Below are 16,554 nucleotides of genomic sequence, written 5' to 3' on the forward strand. Positions count from 1 at the left end.
AGAAATTTAAATGCTCACACACGTGTGTCTAATGACGCAACCCGGACCTCTTATCCCAGGAAACAGGAATCTAGGCTAAAATGTTTCTATATCTGCCAGATGGTTTCCTCTATTAGTTGGTTAAAGGTGTTCTTAACATCAATTAAATGCTTTCGCTGAGAGGCCCGAGTCCATGAATAGGTATATAATCTGTACTTGCAAATGGTGAAAGGAAAGAACTCGATAAAAACAGAAACAAGGGGAATATACTGCATTCGACCAAGAAGTTAAGCATACAAGGGGAAGTTTATGTCAGCTTCAAGTCCACTAGTGACAACTTTATAAAAGTAGCAGTTCCAAGAAAACAACCAAGGCCATTAGATAAGCTTCGTCTACAGATATGCTATACGGTAAACAAAAGTATGACAAGAAAACAAGCATCCATCAGAAGATCAACAAATATACATTTCAGGTAAAGAGTGGTGTTAAATGGACGTGAGCTGGTCGTTACTAAAATGGCCCCAGGTAGCGAAACTAGGTAAATATGCAAAATTTGTAATAAAAATAAACTGAAACTAATTGTCTGTTGTTCTCAATGGAAAGCATTGGTTTACGTTTAAGTTTGAATGAACTAGAGGGTATGTTGAGGATTTTCTTGCATAGATCATAGATGCATACGACATAACAATATATATATGAATATAAACAGACAACTTGAACGTCTTTCATAGCTTTCATTGTCGTTCATGGTTACATTCAAGGTTTATTTAGTTTACAGACCAGGAAAGGAAGGTTCACTTTGCAGAAGCTCTTGATCTAGAATAAGATTTTTGTCATTTATCAGCTTGATCTTCATCGCATCTGATTAGAGTGGATTCCTGTTTACATCCTTGTACAGTAGATAGCGTGAACGCGTCTTGCCAAGTGCAGCATACCTGAACAAATTGAAATGGCATAAATATTGACGATGCGGAAGTAAAATAGAGTAAACATGCAGCAACCTTCTGAAGTTTTACTTACCATTGAGGCACAAATGGTGCCATCCAAATTGCATCACCAGCTTGAACTGGGTACCTATTTATAAAGAGCAATTTTTCGTTACTTGTATAATTCCCAGTTTCGCACCAACTGAGGTCAGTTTTTCAGCTCAGAATATGAGCATTGATGGAACAATATATTATGACTTCAAGGAAAGGCATGAACAACAATTTTTGCTCGTTCCTTGCAAAGACAAACTACAAGAACATACATTCACCATAAAATTACATATAAATTTCTTTACTGTCTAAAAATCTAAGATACACTAGTCCATAATGTAGTCATTGCACATACATTATCCAAAATAGAGTATTGTTTCGTAGTGTTTTACATGTTTTAGACCTTCTGTAACAAAAAAAAGCATGCCAATTAAGAACTTCTATATGAGGAATCACTTACCAATTATCACCTAGGCGATAAATGCCTTGTCCCTCTAATAGCAACAAGCCATGCTGATTGTAGTGGACCTCCTGAAGGATATAGAGCATACATTTAGATAATATCACTTACCTGATAACAGCTTCTAGCGTTAACTACATCAGATACAACAGAATCACGATAATCAGTAATTACTCCGCATAACTACTCTAAAGCAGAGAAGGAGAACTCATATACTTTAGACATTATACTACAAAAAACTTGGAGCAGTCATAAGTGTTTTCTTACATCAACTTCATTAAGGAGGCATACTAAGAAATTTATTCCATTCATATTTGCCAGACTGTTCGAGGCATAATACTCTTTCCAACATGCAAATCAATTCATGAGCGAAACAAGTAAATAATTGTAATTACTTCATTTGCTAGCTTGAATGATATATCATGACTAATTGAGATATTACATACTTTAATATCCTTACCTCAGTTAGTTAAAACCCTTGATTAACAGAATGAATGCCATATGATTATTAGTAGTTCTCCCAGGTATATTCTCTACTTACCTTAACATTGAGAAATTCTCCAGGTTGAAAATCCATGATCTGCATACAAAGAGATACAGAAGTAATGAGCAACTGTACTCTTAATTATTAACTAGGTACCACTGTGTAAAGTTATGATCATATTCTCGGACTCTTAGCTGTGCACACGGTGTCATTTGATAAATTAAATGTATTTATTAAATATGCTTGAGCAGTTATCAGTGTCTAGCTCTTGAGTTTGGAAACAGAGCATTTGATGTATTATGACTTAAGATTGAAGAGATTATTGTATCTGCAACTAAGGAACACTGCTATTATGTTGCTTAGAAAACTTGGACTAGAATATAGCTCACATGGATATTGAAGTCGTAAGGCATAGATGTGGGAAGTAGCTTCCGGAGATCAAAAATCTGATCACAAAAATTACAAATTTTAATATCAGTAAGTGTACAGAAATAAAATATTTGGAAAAACAAAAACTCTAGGTATGAGGCTGTCTTGGTATGTCCCAGGTTCAGGTGTAGCGATTATCTACTCTTAGCGAAGAATGGCATCTGAGATTATATTATGTCCAGAGAACTAATTCAGTGTACCATAGCATCTGCAAGGAAGCAAAACATTGTACCTCGCCAGGCGTTTCCAGAAGCGGCTGCTCATCCGTTGAACCAACAATTTGCTCGGTTTTATAATTTTTCAGGTTCACATACCTGCAATGAACAGAATTTCTTTAGCTCACACCTATTAACTTTATAATACTTTACTGAATAAACAATTTGCAGAAATTTTAAATAATGCAGGGGATCAAAAAAAAAAGGATAGAAGAGATGTAAAATGAAGCTCACACATCAACAGAACTGAAACCCCACTAGATACAAGAATATAATAGTAGCATCCAGCCTGTGACCATAGAGAACATACCTTCTTTCCAATACAACAAGAGTGGCTGATGCCTCGCATGTTATGGAATGTTCAAAATTCGGTGGCAGGTAAACATATGTGTCCACCTGTACTTCGAGAATAAAAGCCATAAGTAATACTTAGATTAGTACATAGAACAAGGAATCTTAATTCAGAGATAATATAATCACTAAAGGGAATACTTTCTTGTTTTGAACTAGATGAAACAAATGAGATTCTATTTTGCTCCGAAAGTCATTTACGTGTTTTTATGCAATATGTAATACTTAGCTTTACAACACACACATAACAGTATGCTTCACATACTTTGCTGCCCTTTCAACTTATTAAATAACAAAACTGCACCTCTTGTTTAGATGCATCGCCTAATTCTAAATTTCTAATCTATACTATAATATAATAAGTCAACATAGGTTTAATTTGTAGTCGTACAAAATTTTGGTTTGGTCATCTCCTTTATAACTACAAGTCGGTCACATGTAGACTTATCTTACTCTTACAATATTAAAGAGTTTTATATCGTTCAAATTACAAACACTTGTGATGTAATACAAGATAAAAAAACTCCACCTTGATTCTTTTAAATATAATTTATATATTATTTATATACTATATTATAATAAACCGATATTGGTATAATTCGTAGTCGTCCAAAAAATGTAATCAGTTGGTAAATATAATTGATAGAATATATTTTTATATATATTCTATATGATTTTATTCTCATATTTCATTATATTTTGCACTGATTTGGATTGTTATTAATAGATTTTAATGTTTTATTGTAGGAAATAAAGAATATCTAAGTTGAGAAGGATTTGAGCAAAAAGATCTATTTTTGGAGTTAAATTCTATGAAAAATCGGATTTGTTGGGCTCTACCCGGGTTTTGCACTGTTCGGGCCATATCTTGAGTTCCGGATGTCGGATTTGGATGATCTTACAGCCCACGCGAAGCTTGGGAGATTTTCTTTAATTCGGAGATAGCCCAAAAAGCAAAATCCTACTGGAAAAGCCCAGATACAGAGAGGAAAAGACAGCTGCGAATTTTGAAGACTAATCCTACTTTGCTTTGGAGTTCTATTTTAGATATTGGTTCAAAAACATTAAAAACAATTATTATTATTGTAGGAATAGAAAAAGATATTTTTTTAGTTTTTATTAGGAGTGGGGAGAAAGAGGAGATATAGAGGACTTACGTTAGTTAGGTTTGGCTTCATCTTCTTCCTCCCGTAGACACTGCAGCTTTTTGGTTTTTAGCTTGGATATTGAGTTCTTGATTAATACAAGTTTAAGGTATTTTTATATATTCTCTCTACATGTCTTTGATGATTGTTTATGCTTCTTCTATTCTTAGCATGAGTAAGTAATTCTTTTCTAGGGCGTAAGGAGAATCCATGTTTACACCATAGTATTGGCATGATGTTCACAGTAGTTTGATTGATTACAAGTAATTCTAGTCGATATGTTTTAATGCTTAATTTCTGTAATTGGCCAATATCATTGATTAAGTGTATGCGAATAAGGGTAATAAATCGAGAGATAAAATACCCATTAGAGGCACACATACGATTAGCCGAATGAATGTGAATGCGAGAGCATCATTGGAATTCTGAGAAAGTTAATACTCGAGAGAGATTAACACATGTTCTAATTACTTGATCAGTTTAATTACTAAGAGTTGTTAATTGTGTCATCATGTTTCGAGAGTGTTAGTACTCGAGAGAGACTGACATACTCTAGCTATGTGACCACTTTTATTATCTCAGTTTAGAAGCCAGTTTGGTGTAAGCATGGTGAATCCGATTGCCCTAGACCTTTAGTTAATTGATTTTCAAAACACATTTATTTGCATTGTTAGTTATATAAAAATCTTCAAAACTCATCTTTGTTATTCCGGAAGCAATTTGCAATAATTAGATTGAATTTCTTGAAACCTGTCTCCCTGTGAATACGATCCCGCATTTGCCAGTCTACACTACAACAGACACCGTGCGTTTGCGGTTAGTTATAATTTAACACATCAAGTTTTTGATTCCGGAAGCAATTTGCAATAATTAGATTGAATTTCTTGAAACCTGTCTCCCTGTGGATACGATCCCGCATTTGCCAGTCTGCACTACAACAGACACCGTGCGCTTGCGGTTAGTTATAATTTAACACATCAAGTTTTTGGCGCCGCTACCGGGGAGACGGCTAGTTTTCTATAGATTTTAGTTTGATTATTTAGATTGTTTCCATTGTCTCGTTGGAGCTTTAGTTCCAATTGAGACTGTTTTTACTATTTTCCTTGTTTAGTTGTTCATGCCCAGGTCTACAGGAGACGCGGAATCAACTCCTATTGATCCTGATTTTGACACTACTTTACAACAATACCTTGATCGACAAAAGAAGGGGAAACAGCAGTCAAAGATTAAAATGGGTGATCTTCCTGTTAAATCTTTGAAGAATTATTCGCAGCCCTCTCCGAGTGGTGTGCCTACTGGCATTGCTATGCCAAATATTCAAGCAGCAAACTTTGAGATCAAACCGGCGTTGCTCACTATGATCCAACAGAATCAGTTTGCTGGTCTTCCAACTAAAGATCCTACACTTCACTTGCAAAGGTTTCAACAGCTATGCTCTACCATCAAGTTTCAAGGAGTCACTGCAGATCAAGTGAAAGTTATGTTGTTTGGGTTTTCTCTTCATGATAAAGCTCAGAAGTGGTTAAATGATATCAATGTGACCGAGTGGGATGCAATTGCTCAAGCCTTTCTCGCTGAGTATTTCCCTCCCAACAAAACTAATGATTTGGTTGACAAGTTGACCACTTTCAAACAAGAATATGATGAAACTCTTAAGGATGCATGGGACAGATTCAAAGATATTCAACGCTCTTGTCCTCATCATGGTCTTGAGAAGTGGTTTCTTCTCAAGCGCTTCTATTATGGTCTTGACTCCGAAACGAAGAGCACAGTGGATAATGCTGCAGGTGGTGTTTTCCTAGACAAAGGAGTTGATGATGGTTATGCTTTTCTTGCAAATCTAGCTGCAAATCACTTCAATAACCCGAGAGCACCTAAGAAAGGGGGTAAACTTGAAGTTGATGCTTATTTTCTTTTATCGTCTCAACTCGCTACATTGACTCAGGAGATCCATTCATTAAAGACTTCACAATCGGCGGCTACTCCTCCTATGAGTATTAATGCATTGTCATCCATGGCTCCTATCAACAATACTTTTTGTGAAGTATGCGGAATTCATACAATCCAGGATGGAGAGATCATCCCAACTTCTCGTACAAGAATAACAATGCTTAGAATCTCCCTTCTAATCAGTCGCAGCAATATCAACAATCATATCAACAGGCTCCGCAACAGCAATACAGGCCTACTCAGGGACCTACAAATCCACCTGGATTTCAGAAACCCCCTCAGCAACAAATCCCTCAAGCTACACAGCCTGATCAAACCAATGATATGATGAAGATACTAATGCAAATGCAAAAAGGTCAAGAAGAAAGCATGAGACAAATGCAGGAGAACATGAGAGAGATTAAGGAGTTGAGGACTCATAACAAGATGATGGAGACTCAGATTGCTCAATTGGCTAGCTCTTCAAATACAAGGCAACCTGGTTCTTTACCATCTCAACCAACTCATTCCAAAGAGAACTTGAATGCTATTGCTCTTAGAAGTGGTCGCACATATGATGGTCCCCCAATGCCTACTCAAGATATTTCTACTGAGAATGAAAAGGAAAGCACTAAAGATGACAAGGTGGATGAAGTTGTTGATCAAAAAGATAATGGTGGAACTGAAGGAAGCAATAAAATTAATAAAGAGAAGATTAATAGTGCTCCTCCACCATTCGAGCCTAAGCTACCATTCCCTAGCAGGATGAACAAAACAAAGGTAGATCAGCAGTTTGGTAAGTTTATGACCCTTGTCAAAAATCTGGAGGTAACTGTTCCTTTTACTGACTTGATTTCTCAAGTTCCTTCATACGCAAAGTTTTTAAAAGGATATTCTTACAAAGAAGCGATCTTTCGGTCAGGTGGAGACAGTTGCTTTTACTGAAGAATGCAGTGCTGTTTTACAAAATAAGTCTCCACCTAAACTTAAAGATCCTGGAAGTTTTTCAATCCCATGTCATTTAGGTGCATTGTTTATTGACAAAGCTTTATGTGACCTAGGCGCTAGCGTCTCTGTCATGCCTCTCTCTATTTTTCAAAAATTAAACATGGGAGAGCTAAAATGCACACAAATGACATTACAAATGGCAGATCGCTCTATTAAATATCCCTTGGGTATTTTAGAGGATGTGCCTGTCAAGGTTGGAAAATTTTATATCCCTGTAGACTTTGTGGTATTGGATATGGAAGAGGATAGTCAAATACCTATTATCCTGGGTAGACCATTCCTTTGTACAGCAGGTGCTGTAATTGATGTTAAAAATGGGACTCTATCTTTGAGCATTGGTGATCATACAATTTCTTTTACTCTAACCTCTGCTCTTAAGTCCCCATTGTTGGAGAATACTTGCTGCAGGATTGATGTTATAGATGAAATTGTTGAAGATGAGCTACCACAGGTTTTATTGAATGATCCCTTGGAAGCAGTTCTTATGCTTGAAGCTTCAGAAGGAGAAGGACATGCCGAAATTGATTCATTAATTCTTGAGTTGGATGGTAAGGTCGATCCGAGGAATTGTGAGGTAACAAACTCTATTACTTCTTGTGATAAATCTCATGTGAAGAAACGAGAGCTAAAACCTCTACCACCTAATCTTAAGTATGTGTTTCTTGATGATGATGAGTCTTATCCTGTGATTATTAGTTCAAGACTTGATGATAATCAAATTTTCAAGCTTCTCACTGTGTTGTGTATGCATAAACAAGCTATTGGGTATAGTATTGATTAAAATCTAATTCATTAATACTAAAATACTAATAAGATGATGTTAAAATTTAAATTATAACTAATATGAATTCTATACCCGCCCGTGCTTCGCACGGGTTAAAGGCTAGTTACATTAAAAAGGAAAAGAGTTTCCAAAAGGAAGCAAGAAACATCGGTACTCACACATAACAGAAGTGTCATTAAGAAGAATACTGTACTACTCAAAATAACTTTGCATTATTTGATTATTAATGAATCTGCATTTCGCTTATAGAACACATGCAATTTTACCATGTTTGGTAACATTATTGCGCTAAAATACAATTACTCATCGGTGCCTTTTGTCCCAGTCTGCTTAGCTGGTTGAGTTTGCTATAGATACAACCCTAAAACAAAGAATGCAGAAGTTTTAACATAGAGATCCTTACCATCAGAGTCTGGCTGACGCTAGAAACATTAGTGAGTGTAATTTCACCCTGAATCACAAATATGAACCTAAAAAAAACATAAATCAGATAGTGTGAGAAAAGTCCAATAAGAATATTGAGCAGAAAAAAAAAAAAAAAAAACTAAAAGCATTCTGCCTGAGAATCCTTGATAAAAGAACATCTATATGCACCTCTCGACATCATTTGGAGGGGGAGCTGATTTTGAATTTCCTGGTCAAAAATACAAATTTATAAATTTGTGATGCAATAATAAAGCATGGTGCCTATGGGTTCTAAACAAAAGTAAAATACTTAAACCGCCGAATTACAACTTGTATCAAGTACATGCAAGACCAGATTTATTAATTAGTTTCAAGTTCCAAGATTCAAGAACACCTTGCATTTTAGCCAGGTACATAGCAAAATGCGACCCCATGGCCGGTGTAATCAAATAAGCACCGAGAGCATTACTCCTACAAAAATAAAAGTACAAATCAAATTTGGAACTTGCATACACTCAAAATTTCAAGATGTAAAGACATACCAATCTGGCAAAGGGCTGAAAACATGACTTTCAGGGGTAATCAAAGCATGATCTCGTTTATACACACTGCGAGTAAACCCAGGCAAATCTGCCAATACAAAAACACAATACTAATAGTTATAACATGTAATACAGGTAGTGAACATTATCATATGCAACTATTAAAGAGTTTCAATCTTTTCAACAAATTTCACAAGTACTGACCACTTTCACATGAATTACTTGACCCATTATTTGAATTTATCTTTTTATTAAATAAGCAAAAGGGGGGCATATTCAAACCGACCTTGCAAGTGAGAAGGAGAAAGTGTGGGGTTTGTAACTTTCCCATAAGTGGATTCAGTTATCAAGATTTCTGGTGCAGAGCAAAACCCTTCTTGGGCCACAGCAACTCTTAAAAGACCTGCAAATTGAAAATAAAATCAAGTCGAGAGAAAAAAAAATTACTAAAAGAAACAATAATCAGGGTATTTATGAAAAAGATTTACATATGGTGATTGAAAAAAGAAAGAGAGACTGCATTGAGGATGCTGGAAAAAAGCTGCTTTTCTTGAAGTCTTCTCTCTCTTTCTGTTATGAGTTCAGTAGTATGTAAGAGTTCAGTTTGAGTGGTGTCTTTCAGAGAAATTTCTTGAGGCTTGTCTCTGAGGTTTACAGTTTAGACAGCACCCACAACATTTTTTTTTATCGATTTGTTAATGTGCGGCGAGTTTGTATTTGTTTGTCTGTTGTGGAAGTCGAGTCACATTATCATGTTACTACTGTAATATAATTTTATGACCGTTGTATTTTTCTTTTTTTCTTTTTTTTGAAAAACTCGGTTGTATTTTTCTTGAAAAAATATTTTTTTAATTTGAATTATATTATTGATAATTTATCTGGCTATTTTCATTATTTTATGATTTTTTTATTTTATAAATATGCTTAATCCACGTTCTTTTTTTGTCGCGCATGTCGGGTCAAATCCGAAAATCCATCCGACCGGAGAACCCGAACCGAAACCCAAGCACGTTTCTCGATTTCTTCATCTCAGAACACACGGTCTGACAGTACACGCAAATCTCTTTGATTCTTACAGGACCGCTATGGAGGTTGCGACCATTTCTTGTTCACACTTGTTACCCCCCACGCGCCCACGCGCCGTTCTGTCTGCGAAAAGGAGCACAGCCGCAGCTTCTTTATCCACCAATTTTCTATATCCGTTCACCGGCGGCAGCGTTTCCGGCGACTTCACCGGACTCAAGATTCGACCCCCTTGTCTTAACCCACTTGCCCCCCTTTCTTCTAGTCCCAAACGAGGCGTGGTCACCATGGTATAAATCCCCCATCACCCTTATTTTGTTTTGTATGTGTTAAATTGTTATTTTTCGGTCCCGCGGGTATTCATTCATCGAGATTTAACTTTGTTATTATTAACCCAATTGAGTTTATATGAATTGGATTTTGTAGGGAACTTAATTTTAAGTGTTATATGGAGCCCTTTTTTAGGGGCTATTTTGAGACCATATACATTATAATTTATATAGAAGGAAAAACCTATAGGTTTATGTGGTAAGAACTAATTTGAAATAATTACGTTAATTTTGATGTAAATGGTGTTATGCGTACTGAATTTTATCTAGATGAAATGTTTTTGTGAAGCTTAATGCTGGTTTATATATGTGTATGAAAAGATGTGGGATGGTGAAGGAAGAGGGGAATGACATAACGTAGAAATCTTGATGCAGACGAGATGGCGAGTAGGGAGTCTTCATTGCTTGACTGTTATATTTTTGATTAAATGGTGCAACTATGTGCTCGGCGATGACAATTTTACTTCATGCTGATTAATTTTTTCAGTGAAATGGATACAAAATGGATGTAAATTCAGTAAACATACGAGACACAGTGAAATGATAAGACTTGTGTTCATCATGTCACAGTATTGCCAAGTTGAACGCGTTTAAGCTGACGCGCTTTTGCATAAACTAGTAGAAGGTTATAGATATAATCAGAATGAATGTTATCATGAAAGATGTAGTATGGGAACATAACCCAAGCATAATTTGAATTTTTAATTTTGTCAAAGGTAGCAATATGCTGTTATCTTATCAGGGTAATATAACCCGTGCCTTGCTGCTGCTAGACTTTGGGGTATTTGTATTCCAGTGCCATGCCATATTTTTTCAGAACTCATGACAAAGCTTATAAGTTATAATTTTGGCTAATTTTGTATCTTCCATGTTATTATTTATTATCCTGTACCTGGATGGTCGATACAATGGATGTTTTTGTTTGATTGCTAAAAACCCACAATCAGGTATTGTCTATATGTGGTGTATAATGTGTAATTGGTCTTTTGGTATTGGACTGTATGTATTGATTAGACATAAATATGTGAGGTGTCAACACTCATGCTCTTATTGGCTTCTCCCGGATAACCACATTAGTTCCATTTGGTTGCGATAATCACTTCTCCCGGATATAGATTTAGTTTAGACTTTATGTCCTACAAATTTTTTGTGTGTTACTGGAAAAGTTATGCGTGATTCTGCGTAGTACTGATTAAAATAAACTGCATGATATTGGTTGAAGAATTTGATGCCTCCAACAGCCATGTTTATTTTTGAAATCATTACCTTATTCTACTCGCAGGTAATTCCTTTTTCAAGAGGAAGTGCATGGGAGCAACCTCCTCCGGATCTGGCATCTTATTTGTACAAAAATCGAATTGTTTATCTGGGCATGTCTTTAGTTCCATCTGTCACTGAATTGATACTGGCAGAGTTTCTCTATCTTCAGTATGAAGATGAGGAAAAGCCAATTTATCTTTACATAAATTCCACAGGGACAACCAAGGTATAGCTTTTACTAGTATAAAATAAAAGCTCTCTCTATCTTTCTGTTAAAGGAAAATTCAGATACCAACTCATTTTGTTCAAGCTGATATGATTAATCTATAAAGTTTAGAGGCTGGTCGACTAATAAAGGGGCACAAATTAAACAATTCTTTGTGTTCATAACTTAATCATGCTTCCTGCTGCCCCTTTTGTAACAATTGATATATGCAGTTTTGGAAATCATGATGGTAATTTCTCTTATGGGGGATTAGACTGGTTACAGTTACATGCATACATGTGAATATTATCTGTTCATGATTCTGTTGGCAGAATCTACTTCGATAATGATAGTTGATTCGGTAGATCAGTCAAAGGAGCGCACTAAGAGGCCATATATTGTATCTGAATTATTAAACTTTGAATGACCTGTCGGAGATTCACGGGGGTGCAGCAAAGGGGGTGCGGGAAGGGCAGTAATCTTAATTTTGCGGTCAGCAAAAAAGTTTAACTTTCAATTATAAACTTACCATTCAGAAAGGGAAAAGAGGGAGAAAGAAAAACATTTTTAATGCTCCTCCTTTGTTTTGTTAATTAACTATATATATAATATATATTTTTAATATTTTTTGTCGTATACCCCCCCCCCACCCCCTGAATCCCCATATTATTTTTTTTGCCGAATTTCTGTATCCCCGCACCCTCACCCTCACTCTTGCAGTCATGCTTCATAGGTCCTTTCGTTTTTTTTTAATGTCTGTAATATGGATTTCAGTCCTGTTGATTGTTAGAATTAAAATTAGATTTATTTACTTTTTGCAGGGTGGCGAGAAGTTGGGATATGAAACAGAAGCTTTTGCAATTTATGATGTCATGAGGTTATACCACTTTGGTATTTAAGAATTTTTATGCCATAATATCAACCGGGCTATGTTGTCAATACCTTGAACTGCTGGATGATTAAGCACGAGTAATGGAATAATAAATCTTTGCAATTCTCTTGTTATGATAATATTTGAGACTTGGTCTCCTTCTAGAAATTCTGATCTAAACAGTGGATGCCTTTAGTTCTTACAATCAGTCGATATGGTCACACCATTTATTTTTGCTTAGTAAATTTGTAAAACTTGGAAAGGAACTCTTGTATAAACTTGAAGTTCTTGGAAATTATACCCGACAAAGGTCTAGCAGTGTGAACCAAGGAAGTTCAGGCATAGTATCGTATATGTATTTTTTGGCAACAAAAAGGTGGCTATTACATGCCAACTCACAGAGAGCCTATAGAGTTCTTTTCTTAGAACATTCTGTTTTTTGGTAATATTGTTAACAAACTAAATATAAACACAAAGTTATTATTCCATTTTGTTAATTTTCAAAATGTGGAATTACAATGCTTATGAAGCATAGAGCAGTCTCTGAACTTTATTATTTTATCCGGAAAGCTCCTGTTAAAGTACTTGAGCTTGATTTGTTTTACCTTAATAATATTTTAAAAATCTGATTTCATTGCAGTTATGTCAAGCCTCCTATTTTTACACTGTGTGTGGGAAATGCTTGGGGTGAAGCTGCCTTACTATTAGCTTCTGGTGCCAAAGGGAATCGTTCGGCCTTGCCCTCATCGACAATAATGATAAAGCAGGTGAAGTTTGTGATATTATAATGATTGTATTTGCTGTTTCACATCTCATGCATCATTGCAAAAAATATGCAAGTTTCTCATGTGTGCTAGTAAATTAGTTCTTCTAACTTTGCCACCATGCCTTTCTCTAGCCAATTGGAAGGTTTCAAGGCCAAGCGACCGATGTCAACCTTATGAGAAAAGAAGTCAAGAATGTGAAGACAGAATTGGTAATGTGAAAATTGTTCAAGTTAATTCCTGTTTGCTATTATATTCTGGAATATGAATTCAAATGCATTACAGGAGGGTGAAAACAGAATTGGTAATAAGGATAATAATCAAATTTGCTAATTGCGTGTGATCTCAGGCTTATATATGTTTGCTAGCACTAAAACAGTATAAGCATTCTTTATTTATCTAAATTATTTCGTATCTATTAAATTTGAAGGTAAATCTCTATGCAAAGCATATCGGAAAATCACCAGAGCAAATTGAAGAGGACATTCGACGTCCAAAGTATTTTAGTCCTAGTGAAGCACTTGAATATGGCATCATCGATAAGGTACCTGCAGTTGATCTTGTATGGACAAAAGTCAAGATCATCATATTGTTAAAAAGTATGTATGGCTCTTGGGTGTCTGGTACTTTACTTTTGTCCTGTTAACTTGCAGGTTCTTTACAATGAGAGAGGCAGCGAGGACAGAGGGGTTTTGTCAGACCTAAAAAAGGCACAACTTATATAATTTTGTGAAAAGTGGGACTAGTTCTTTAGCGAAGTTGAGGTATAATCATGATTCTTGCATGTCGTGAGGCTTGTTACATATTTGAAGCTGAACTGCTATGATTAATGAACGTAACTTTAATTTTGTAGGTACGATAAGCACTCTGTTTTACCAGCAATCACTTGAAGTCATAGTTTCCTCATCTTTTGCTGCAGCGACCGCCAATCGTTATACTCTAGTGATGTTGAGTAAATGATAGAAATTGTACTTATTTTCTATAATGTCTCGGCGTCCCTGCAACACAAAGTTCTTTTGATACCTTTAGGACAGTAATAGCAGATTTGTTGCTTGAAGATAGAAAGGTTTTAGCCACCTGATTCCTGTTGATGTTTGAGCTACCTCATTGTTTATGTTGATGCATTGTCCTTGTTGTGACAGCATTGCTAACTAAATGCTCATATTTTCTTCGGTTTAATGATGTGAAGGCACATGTGGAGTTGTACTACAAGAGCAAGTGGCTGTTAGATTGAGAAACTTGAGGCTACCTTTCAGACCTCCCATGGTGCTCTATCAATTTGTTCTTTTCTCCATTCTCTAAAAACTTAATAATTGGTCACTTACGCGTAAAATGATGCAATTCCGAGTACTCTGATGAGACGTGGATGCTAGATTGTTATTTCTGGTTCTTTGTGGCATTCCATTACTTGCTTGACGGCAGATAATTTTTGCCAGCTGATTTGACTCTAGAATTGAGCTAGTTTTTTTTTTTTTTTTTTTTTTGCTAAATAGAATTGAGCTAGCTTTGTGGTTTACACATTTACACAAATAATTTGATTGTTCTGGTTGTGGTGGACATGAAGATTCGTAGGCAAAAGCGTACTAGTGTTGGTGGGTTGGTTATAACTGCTGTCGCTTTCTTTGTATATAGCGCACATTCCACTAATGCATTATTTCCCCCAGAACACTCATATTGGCTCTTTTGATTATACAAGTGTCGGAAGGGGATGTTTCCAAGTACAGATTAGCTCAAAGAGACGAGCCTGCTTGTGTTTAGTTACTCCCTCCGTCCCAGCCATTTGTATACAAATGGTTGGGACACGGAAACTAAGAAATTGTGTAAGAATTGAGTAAAGTTGGATGAAAAATGGGTATAGTGGTGGGATCCATTTATATTTAATACTCATATCTATACTATACTATTAAAGCCGAAAGATTAAAAGTTTGGTCGGTCGGTACTTGGGCCAAAATACGGGCCTATCTATATAACTAATTATTCTTTTTAATTTGGGCCAAATTACGGGCCTATCTATATAACCAATTAATAATTCTTTTAAAATCGTCGGTACTTGGGTCAAAATACGGGCCTATCTATATAACTAATTATTCTTTTTAATTTGGGCCAAATTACGGGCCTATCTATATAACCAATTAATAATTCTTTTAAAATCGAAACAATAAAAGTTTGGTAGGTCAGTACTTGGGCCAAAATACGGGCCTATCTATATAACCAATTATTCTGGACCTATCTATATAACCAATTATCTTTTTTAATTTGGGCTAAAGTACGGGCCTATCGATATAACCAATTAATCCTTTTAATTGAAATATATTACCTTTTTTATATTTCTGACTAAAAAACTTAATCTTCTAAAATAACATTAAGAAACATGGTAATTACTTTTTTTAACTAAAATATATTATCTTTTCATAAATTTTCTAACTAAAAAATTAATCTTTTACAATTAATACGGACATGGGCGACATATTTATACGTAAAGATGTGAGCCAAAAGTCTAAACGTCAAATAATAAAAAATAGAGAGAGTATTATTATATTGGTCGGGCGGTCGGTACTTGCACCGAAGTACGGGCCTATCTATATATAAAACCAATTATTCTTTTTAACTAAAATAAATTATCTTTATATATTTATTAGCTAAAAGAACTCAATCTTCTAAAATAATATCGAGCAACATAGTAATTGTCTTTTTAATCAAAACGGGTTATCATTTTTAGATTTTCTAACTAAAAAATCGAGTTTTTACAATTAACACGGACGTCATATATATTAAAAATATAATATCATTAAATATAATTATTAATAAATAACATGTGATATTATTAAACCAAAAATACATTAATAACATTATTTTTAAATACTCTAATGATCTCACATTAAAAAAAATTTACAAATCTATCATATACTATATATTATTACAATATTAATAAAGCCGAAATAAAAAGTTCACTTGGTCGGTCAGTTAGTAAAGTTGGTGAATGGGTTGGTATTCGAACCACGGAGCTCTTGAATTTATAACATGTTATACTATTTTTTTTTTATCATTTATTAAACCAAAACATTAAATTCAAATTAGTATGATGGGTCAGTATTTGGTTTCATGCGTCTCTTTAAACTATAATATGTTTTATACCATATTATGAATTATTAATAACGAAATATTAAAAAGGTTGATTGGTTAGTTTATATATGAGTTTATAGACCTTCTTAAATTATAACATGCAAAAAAAAATATTTTAACATTCTCATTAAAATATATATGTTCGACCTAATATTTAATTAGCCATTTGACGGACTTAACTATGAAGAATTTATCCAACTGCTAAATAAAATATTTATTTAACCACATTATTCTATCATAATTTTATTTTTACAATAAAATTAGATAAATT

At 34.8% G+C, this 16,554-nt stretch overlaps 2 protein-coding genes across 3 annotated transcripts; one reads left to right on the top strand and one right to left on the bottom strand.

Annotated features, from left to right (window-relative positions):
- Positions 1-675: 675 nt before the first annotated feature.
- On the bottom strand, positions 676-9,452 carry LOC108209423 ((S)-ureidoglycine aminohydrolase). Its single transcript, XM_017380323.2, has 13 exons — positions 9,197-9,452; positions 8,995-9,111; positions 8,709-8,796; positions 8,561-8,637; positions 8,356-8,395; positions 8,165-8,231; positions 2,855-2,940; positions 2,562-2,643; positions 2,290-2,346; positions 1,958-1,996; positions 1,417-1,487; positions 1,000-1,053; positions 676-914 (listed from the first exon to the last, which is right to left on the bottom strand). The coding sequence occupies exons 1-13, from the start codon at positions 9,228-9,230 to the stop codon at positions 845-847; spliced, it is 882 nt and encodes a 293-aa protein (XP_017235812.1). The 5' UTR covers positions 9,231-9,452; the 3' UTR covers positions 676-844.
- A 194-nt stretch (positions 9,453-9,646) lies between these two features.
- On the top strand, positions 9,647-14,717 carry LOC108209422 (ATP-dependent Clp protease proteolytic subunit-related protein 4, chloroplastic). Of its 2 annotated transcripts, none has more exons than XM_064088386.1 (8): positions 9,647-10,021; positions 11,343-11,546; positions 12,347-12,402; positions 13,037-13,163; positions 13,295-13,372; positions 13,591-13,704; positions 13,814-13,924; positions 14,350-14,717. In XM_064088386.1, exons 1-7 carry the CDS (start codon positions 9,794-9,796, stop codon positions 13,883-13,885), a joined length of 879 nt encoding a protein of 292 aa, XP_063944456.1. In that variant the 5' UTR covers positions 9,647-9,793; the 3' UTR covers positions 13,886-13,924; positions 14,350-14,717. The 2 variants fall into 2 exon arrangements, with proteins under 2 accessions (XP_063944456.1, XP_017235811.1); XM_017380322.2 differs by having other exon boundaries at positions 9,648-10,021; positions 14,014-14,454.
- Positions 14,718-16,554: the final 1,837 nt, after the last annotated feature.

The sequence above is a fragment of the Daucus carota genome, chromosome 2, assembly GCF_001625215.2.
Source record: "Daucus carota subsp. sativus chromosome 2, DH1 v3.0, whole genome shotgun sequence".
Classification (NCBI taxonomy): Eukaryota; Viridiplantae; Streptophyta; class Magnoliopsida; order Apiales; family Apiaceae; genus Daucus; species Daucus carota.